The sequence below is a fragment of the Morone saxatilis genome, unplaced genomic scaffold (genome assembly GCF_004916995.1).
Source record: "Morone saxatilis isolate NCDOM2014 unplaced genomic scaffold, NCSU_SB_2.0 Contig20, whole genome shotgun sequence".
Taxonomy (NCBI): domain Eukaryota; kingdom Metazoa; phylum Chordata; class Actinopteri; family Moronidae; genus Morone; species Morone saxatilis.
In genome coordinates this window covers 11370690-11379977 of record NW_023339763.1, presented here as the reverse complement: position 1 = coordinate 11379977, position 9288 = coordinate 11370690, and the positions used below count along the sequence as shown (strand labels likewise).

Here is a 9288-nt window from a genome sequence, read left to right as displayed (position 1 = left end):
CTCACACAAGCAACACAATAATTGTCCTGAAGGAACATTATTGTGAGCTAACACTGCACACACACACACACACCATGCATGCACCGCACATACTTTACATACACTTGTTGATGTCTTGACACACACTCTTGCACAGTATTGAGATTGGGTTTACTTCAGCCCAGTTTCTCTCCCATCACCACTGCTCTCATACATCAGTGTACTGCTAGCAGCAGTTTGTGGAAACCCAAAAGTCTTGAGACTCATCCAAGATGGCTGAGGGCCATATACAGTATGCTAGAGTGCAATAGTGTAATTTTTTACTTTAGCCTACAGTGCTATTTTAAGTGTTATATATTTGCCATGTTAGTCTCTGTTGCCATAGCCAAAGTAGTATATTCATATTATCTATCATGGAGTTTATTATCTAGAGTTGGTGCAGTATACTGTTTTATACATATGCAGGGTCAATCTGATGCTTTCAGATGCTGTGGTAGCACAATAAGGTGCATCATGGGAAAATTTGAATTCAAGTTACCAAATTTAAAAAAAAAAAAACATTTAAAAAGTTGTCCTTGTTCAAATTCCTTCAAACTACGTCACAGCTCAAGATTTAAGCACAGACTGAAGGACACAGTTTAATGAGATTATTGTTTATGTGCAGTTACGGGAAAATGGAAATGCAGGAAGTCACGCATGGGTCTGATTTAAGACAGATGACTGAAGAACAGGCAGATTGAGAACAGGTTCGACACGTCTAGAAGGAAAACGAAAAGAGAACGAAGGTTGTTGTAAGTGAGCATCGTGGGTATCTCTGACTTTAAAGTCATAGCACAAGGAGGGCTAAGGTGTGACGAATAGCTGAAAGTTCGCAATCTGTCATTCCAGCTGTCATGGAGCTTATCCTCCTCCAGGGAGGAAGTCTAACCAGTGAAATCACCTGGTGCAGTGTTTTACCGAACCAAAAAAACCACGTACTATCAGTCCTCAATTCCACACAATTTGGTAGTACTTGAAGTTAGGAGTTATTGTGTGCTGCGAGCAGGGCTGCAAAGATGCCAAAGGTAAGGGTGCAGAACCTGTTAAGTCGTTTTAATTATCCATGCCAACATACTGTTGCGTGTTTAATGAGATTGTGCCAGAGATGATGATTTAGAATAATACCATGCGGCCAAGTAGATGCAATTGTTACTGGAGCCATTTCTCGTGCACACTCGGCCTTATAGGCTCAGCTCTTGGGTTTCCACAGACCTCTGCACCTCACCCACACATGCCCAGGCGGACGGCCCTCACGACAGGGATGGGTTTTCAGCAGCGCCTAACCTCCTACTTTAATCGTTTCAGAACTGTTGTTCACTCTACGCTTGTTTGCAGTCATTTCCAGGACAAATTTGGCGCCGTGTTAGTCAGTGAAAGTGAGGAACTTCGCAGTTAAAAAAACAAAACAAAACAGAAAAATTACTTTCTCCGACAAATCGAACGATGCCTGTTGGCCTACCTCAAGAAAACTCAAGTAGAGCTTCACCACAGGGTTTCGTGACTTGACAATGACTTGCACTTCGGCACAGGCCTTCTACTCCACACTGAATATTAATCGGACATATTTACACACACATACATACAAAAGTTAATAATTTGACAGTATATCCCTTTGCACACTTGGCTGATGAATGCATGTACGTGGGTAAATTTTATGAAAATGGGATTTGGGACAAAAAAAAAAAAAAAAAGAAAAATAGTGCAATTAGCAGTTGTTAGCCGAGTTGCATCACTGAGCAGCGTTTGTGTGGAGGCAACGATATACATATCGGTTTCCTAAAAATATCCCTGTGTGTTTTTGATTTTTAAAAAGAAAAGAGATAGTGGATGAGCAGGGAGCGTGATAAGAGGAGCTTCACTCGCCTTCCGCTGGTTGGTGACTGCTGAATGTCTGTCTTAGTGGGCGGATGGGCGGTGATGCTGTGATCTCCGCTGCCATGCCCCTGCACCCATCCCCCAGTCTGACACCCCGCTCTGTCTCACCCCTGCTGACCCCGATGTCATGTTCTGACCACCGATTTCCCCCTCGTCTCCCTCCACCTCCATTTCCTCCCCTCCTGAGCCTGGTGTAGTCGTCACCTCCTCCCTGATCTATTTGGAAAGAGCTCATCAAGTGAAAGAAGAGAAGAAAATATATGTATAGAAATCTATGATTAAAAAAAGAAGGATTATAGAGCTAAAGGTGGAAGTCTTAGTCTGAAATGCAGAGATTATGCATTATATGAATTTCAGAGGTGGAATGTACAGGAAACTGTTAATAATGTATATTTTGAATTTGAAAATATGTAAATCTAATTGACAAATCAAAGACAAATTAACCTGTTGTGATGCGGACACAGTGACGTGGTTTTAGACCAGCGGCATTCAAATGAACAAATATACAGCTGCTGGGTTTTCACTGTCTTACTTGCAACTGCGAGTTCTGAAACGTGTTACAGGAATTCTGTTGTGAATGATAACACAACTCTAGATTGCCTTGAGTAAATGGCAATATTTTTTTGTTTGATGCTGAATGAGGATGATTTTTGCACAGAATCTGAAATGTAGTTAGGTGTAGCCTTTGCTTTAGCAATGGCTATATTTTACTGACATGATACCCAAAATAGTGGACTTAACCTGTCTATTTAGGTTTTTCATGGTATTTAGACATAAAGGTAAGGTTATTATAACATAGAAGAAATAAATGTCTTTCAATGATCTTTTAAAAATCTGAAAAACTGCTGAATTCTGAAATATTTGGCTGCATTAACAATACTTGGTGCACTCCACAAACCTGAAAATGTTTCCAAATTCTTGCACAAGACAGTGAAAATATATCTGTTGTTTGATATCTACGAAGGGTTACTCTTAGGTGTTGTGGGGTCCACTGATATTATTTGGACTTTTATTTCTGATTTATGAAACATGCACCCTTTCTTTTTGTTGTGGTTATAGACAAAGCATTTTCACACTGCACTTAAGTATTTGCCTTTTTTGTTTGTTTTTTTTCTTACCACCCTGCACTCAGAACTCATAACCCTGTTGTTTTGTTGGCTCAGTTCTCAAAACAAAAAAAAACAAGAACAAAAAAAATTAAAAACCAGGATGTGGTGGTCCCACTTCAGCCAGTATGCCATAGTACCCAACATCTTTTTATCAAACTTTTTTTTCAGTTCTGTAGTGTTTTATTTCCTTTTATGCCAGAAAGGGTTGCTTTATTTTCCAGATGATGTCTGCAGAGGGCCAAATGATTTTTAGACCTTCTGTTGTGTTTACTAGAACTTTCAGGTGTTTTGTTGCGAGGCAGTCGGGGCAGAGTCTAGCTTTAGACCTTGGTCACTCTGAACTGGATCAGTTGCACTGATTGCACAAGTGATTGACCAGATTAAAGAGTCTACTGTGATCCCCCTCAGTGTGCTGAGGGACAGCTGCCATTGGCTGAAAGTAGGCGGAGGGCAGGGTTACGTCTCTGTACAGTATTGTGTATCAGTATTCCCTTTATCTCCCCCTGTCATTTGGTCGATCTTACTGTTTTATTCTCCGTAGTCCAGAGACCTGTATTAAACTGTATTAAATTGTATAGATTGTGCAAAAAGCTGAATGTCGCATAGCAGAAGAGAAAAAGCTATTCCTTACAGATGATAAAGTGATTTAAAATGTATAAAATAAATTCAGAAACAAAGTTTAGGGGATACATGTAATATTATGTTTGTAATTACTATTTTTTGTTGGAAGAGGGCTACTGGATAAAGAATCATCTGTAATAAAGTAATTTTAATATTTCTTTGTCCATTGGTGTTTTTGTGTGTGAGGAGCATAACAAAGTTCATTTAAAGCTTAAAATTTCATCCTATACTTTATACAGTTTGTCATGAATGCCTGAGGTGTTGTAATACAAATTTTGAAACCGTACTACAGTTTTGTTTAAAGCACAGTTCCAAAAACACATGTATTTGACTGCAACTGCATTATGTTTATCTTGCATAACCTATTTTTTGTAGACTCACGGGGGTTTTCTTTAAGCAGACAGCAGCTATGTTGCCTGAAAACCTTCACCTTTTAATAAGTAGCACAATTAGATACATGCTGATGAATACAAAATGCTTTTCCTTTGTTTAAGAATTGTTGGAATTTCAAACCAGGGAAGCCATGTTTGCAGAACATGTTGTCTTTGATTGTCTTTACCAAAAGGTCATGGCTCTTTTACTAATTTGGCTCAGTAAAGAATAATGTATGTTTTACCATAGATTTATTTTTCTGAACAGTTGTCCACTGCACTTATACTGCTGATACATTGCAGCTACAGACGTAACTCGAGATTATCAAGGAAAAACGCAAAATATCGTCCAAAGTTGATAATATTTCTCTCTGCAGATCTAATCCTTCACCGTCTTTTCCCCCGTCAGCGTGTGTATGACCTCTTCCAGGTGAAGTTCCCCTCCTCTGCATCTACACTGCTCTCCTCAGGGACCTGTGGTCTTGGCCTTCTCATCATGGTGGCTCTCCTCCTGCGAGGGTTAGCCGTGTTGTTGGTCCTGCTCCTCTGCCCAGCCTGAATATATTCTCCTATTGGACCACCCCGGCTTGCCCCTTCCCTCTCCTCCCCTTTCAGGAAATCAGCCACTACTCTGAAGTACTCCAGGACTACAATAAGACTCCAGTTACCGTCCTCCGCCTCCTTATTTCCGGTCCTCTCACCCTCTATCTCTTCTTGGCTCTCCAGAGCGAATCCACAGTGCCCTCCTCTGTCTGTCAGCGCCAGGAGGAAATAAGGATTGCTTTGGAAAAGGGGAACGGGTAAAGTGGATGCCGGTGGAAGTAGAGGGTCATCTTGGCTGCAGATACAAAGCACAGGGACCGCCACCTCATCTGCATCTCTCAGTGGTTCATTCCTCTCCCAGTAGCTGTCCCAGTTGTTGGCTGGGTAAGCCCTCTCGCCCAGTGCCCAGGCCACTGAGGGTGCCAGGCCCTGAGGCGAACGAGATCCTGAGCTCAGTCCAGAATTTAGAGAGCTTATTGGAGGTCTGGGGTCCTTGTGCTGAAGCTGAGCTGAAGAACAGAAAAGAGTTTCCTCAAAGTGTCTGAGGGAGGAACATCTGAGGGCCCGATCCACATCTAGGACTCCTCTAAAGGAACTTGCGTATCTTAACATAGTGAGAAACAACAGACATTTTTATGATCCTGTCCATGTGGCATTTGTGTTATAACCACTTTTAATACATTTTGATTTTGCTTTCATTTCTCTCACCTACTGAGCTGCAGCTTCCGATGAAGCAAAACCCCCCAGTGATAAATGGGAGGCATGGCTGTTTCAAACCACAGCTGGCCCAAGAGTACAGGTGAGATGGCCGCAGCCGCTGTCAGGTGTGAACTTGATCCAGACTCCCCCAAGTAGGAAAGAAGAATCCCTGAGCCTGAACCCTCACTCACAGCAACCAGCACAGAGGATGGGTGGCGGCTGTGGACAAAAGTCACCACCTGAAAATGGAAGACAAAGAGGGTTAGATATTCACATTAAACAGTGGACATTTTGAAGGTGTCCTCCAAGCAGAAATATGTTTTTCTTCTTGTTCCTGTAGTTTGAGCTTCACTGTGCAGAAGGATCTTGAGTTTGGTGTGAAGTGTGATGTTGACACTTCTGCACCAGTGCACATACACGAAGAATGGACTTAAACAGTAAAGTAGAAGACATCTTGTGTCCAGCAGGAAAACATTAGAAATTTAATTGATGGATTATGGAATTTTTAATCAAGTGGAAGGAATATATGCTTTTATAAATATTTTAATGTGGAAATTATACTTTTTGGTGAAAAAAAGATATCATACACACATTATTGTTCCAAGCCCGCTATTTATGTATTTGTATATTTGTTTCTATATTTGTCTGGAGGGGATCTTCAAGGGAGTCTTGAGGTCTTTTCCGCCTATGGGGAACATAACGTTTTTCCCAATTTGGAAAGTATGAATGTACTTTTCTTGTATTATTTCATATTTCTAAGTCCTAAAAGTCATGATAAGTAAAATGGTAGCTTATTAAGGAAAACCTAAAATTAAAAAGTGGTGTTTTTTCCTTTGTGGTATGCATTGGCCACCCTACTTTAGAGGATACAATAATGAAACATATCATATGATAAACATGACAACAACAAAAAGGTTTTAAAAAAGGACTGTTCACCTGCCATCTTTTTCTACCTGCTCAAGATCAACTGGGTCTCCAAACTCAGTCATTCGGGCTGTGGTCAGCGGGCACCCAGCTGTGCCTCGAGCGTGAAACACCACCACATAAAAGCCCTGTTGCACTGCCTGATGGCACAGCACCTTTAGGTGGGGGGTCATCCCTCCCCAGGACTGAGGGATGACGAGGAGGACAGGAGGCGTCGTGGTGAAGCAGCCTAGCGCCTTTCCCCCTGACTGATGCTCTTTCCTCCCCTCCCACCTCTTCCTCCCGGCCGCCTCACCCAGTCTTGTTCCCACAGCCCAGTCCAGAGCAACGATACCCCCGTCTCTTAATAACAGATGGTCTCTAGTGAACTGTAACGTGTCTCCTTGTTGTCCACATAGCATGCTGGACAGAGTCTGGAGGTGGGGGTCTCCCCTGGGCCAGGAGGCCAGTCTTGGCCTGGCAAGAGAGCCACAGTGCCGGAGAAGATAGTTGGCCAGCGCAGTGGGTTTGCAGATGAGCTTGGGACCATCTGAGGCCTGACCTGACCCAGACAAAACATCTGTCCCTGGTGATCCGGTCTCCTTGGTCCATGCTCTAGTATTCCTGTCTAGTGGCAGCTTCAGAATCAGGCAAATAAAGACCCAGAGTCTCCAGCCTGCAGCCTTGACTGCCAGCCTCGTCCAACAACGTGCCCTGGGCCAGCGGAGAGTCAGAGACAGCAGCAGAAGTAGCAGCGATGGAAGCAAACAGAACAAACAATCCCTTACAAATGATGCCATTAGTTAAAACAGAAGATTGTAGTTTAACATAAAATCCAATGTTTCCTCTGGGAAGTTTTGCTGTGATTTCTTCAATCACATCTGAACCCCATATTTGACTCTTGGTCCTGGTCAAGACTCGGTCATGTAAATTGTTGTCTCTCGACTCCTGCTGTTCCTCGTCCTACCGCCCTTTCTCCTCCCTCTATAAATCATTTACTGCAAGCAAACACAGGCCACATAAATCTGTCCCTTCAGTGTTGACATGATTATAGCCTTTGACATGGTTCCATGTCTTTCTTTTGAATTCTTGCCCCTGTTTAACAGTGAATATTTTATAAGTTGTAGATACAGCAGTCCAAGTTTCTTTTGACCGTTTTATTCTAGCTCTAATCATATAAAGAGAAATACCTAATGGCAGATCAATAGTACTGTACAGTGAGACTGAGTCACATCTTACTACCTGTAAAACTGAAATGTTTGTAGAGATTGGGCTTTGATCTTTGTTTATACCCAATATCTCTCTCCCTTCCTTTCCTCTCATATTTTTTTCTACTGCTGTCAAATTAAAGCCTACAATTACTAGAAATATTTTAAAATCTAGATATGTGAATGATCCTTTTTCTTGTGAATGTACTACACAATCTGGACTGAAGAATTGTTAGAAGCATAAAGAGCAGCAAAATCCAATATCCTTGCAGAAAAAAAAAACATGTTTTTATGTTTGTTTCCCCCTATCAGTAAGTTTCAGTATCTCATTATAAAGATATTGTCCAAAAGACATACCTACAACAGCATTTGAACATACATGTGCCAAAACCAAAGGAAAGGGAAATATTTGCAGATAAACTGACTATGTGATTTAACATAACAGGTTTAAACATCTGTGATTCAGGAATACTTCTTCAAATGCAGTATTCAAGGTCAGTAGACTCGTCTCAGGGTATCAAAATAAAAGGTAAGAATAATAATTTGTATGTGATATAATATGGTTTTAACACAAAAACATTTAACAATGTGTTACAAATTCTTCAAATTATAACCACCTCACTTTCACTGAAAAATCCAATGCAAAGATATTTGACTATATGTGAGGGATGTCACACAACCGGTCAAACAAAATGGAAAATCTAACCTTGTTTAAAAGTATTACAATTATATTTAGTCTCCTTCACCTTCATTGAAAGAATTTATAAATATGTAAATATTGTTCATTTTAAACGTTTACCTATCGGACACATGTGTATGCACTCTTGTGTAAGTTGCATATTGATTGTTGGAGGTTGGTGGACGTATAGCTCTGAATTTACCTGTGTTAAATGTCACTTGTTGTGTCCACTATGTGGCGCTAGAGAACACCCACTAATTATAAATCAAGTTCCAGCATATGTGCAGGCCACACCATGAAAATTTGATGTAAATCGGACGATGATTGTCACAGAAAGCTTACTTCCTGTTGCCAATAGGTGGCGCTATGATTAAATATTGCCATGTATATGTGTTCATGCTGGAACTCTTGTCTAATATGTACAGTTTGGGGCAGATTTGGCCATGTACACTAAAGTTACAACAACTTAATGTTTCATTTCACATCGAAATTTGACGCCAAGCGTGGTGTAGCAAGTGGGTGGCATGGAGACCTTAATGGGTGGCAAACAATCGCATATATCAATAGCTGCTTGGAAAAGACCCTAAAGGAATTTCCCCCTTAATTTTTTTAATTAATGTAAACTAATCTATTAAATTCAACAGCAATTTTGCCACACCCATGCACCATTTCTGACATATCTGCTTCGTTCACAGTGGTGGCTGCTCAGGCCCTACATTATTGAGTGTGTTTTGAGTGCAGGGAGGCTCTATTTTAACCATTAATTGCCCATCCGTGTGGAATTTCACGTACAGCTACATCTGATGCAGTGTGTATGTTTGATATGACATTTTCTAAAAGTTTCTTCCCTCTGAGCAGTGTTTAGGACCAATGCAGCTGCGATTTAAGCATTGAAGAGTTTGTGAGTTGCTTTAGATTGAATAAAAGTGATGAGTGTCACTGCAAAATATACACAAACACAAGACTGGACAGAAGAATCTACTTTTCTTAAATTCTCAGATTTTAAAGGTAAAAAAAGTTTTCAATTGTAAATATAAAGATACTTGAGTGGCATGGAATGGGAGGATTGTCCTCTATCAGTCCATCAGCTGCTGCTGTCACTAAAGCTGCAAAAACAGGTTTCTCACACAACCTGTAGATCTTACTCCTTATAAAATTATTATTAAAATTATATAAGATAAGTGTTCAGTATTCATCTACATGTTATGAAATGGAATCTATTTAAAATTTTGATGGAGGTGGGTACGAAAGAGTATTTAAAA

General features: G+C 40.7%; 1 protein-coding gene and 1 long non-coding RNA gene across 2 annotated transcripts in view; both read right to left on the bottom strand.

Moving 5' to 3' along the window:
* Positions 1 to 271, bottom strand: part of LOC118331325 — a 20819-nt gene extending 20548 nt beyond the window's left edge. Inside the window, exon 1 of the long non-coding RNA XR_004796876.1 lies at positions 6 to 271. This is a non-coding gene — a long non-coding RNA (uncharacterized LOC118331325). The remainder of the gene's footprint in view (positions 1 to 5) is intronic.
* A 3855-nt stretch (positions 272 to 4126) lies between these two features.
* LOC118331913 (protein ABHD15) lies at positions 4127 to 6969 on the bottom strand. The gene is given in 3 exon segments (XM_035667013.1): positions 4127 to 5141; positions 5246 to 5475; positions 6190 to 6969. Coding segments are annotated over 3 exon segments (1752 nt in total). The 3' UTR covers positions 4127 to 4399.
* Positions 6970 to 9288: the final 2319 nt, after the last annotated feature.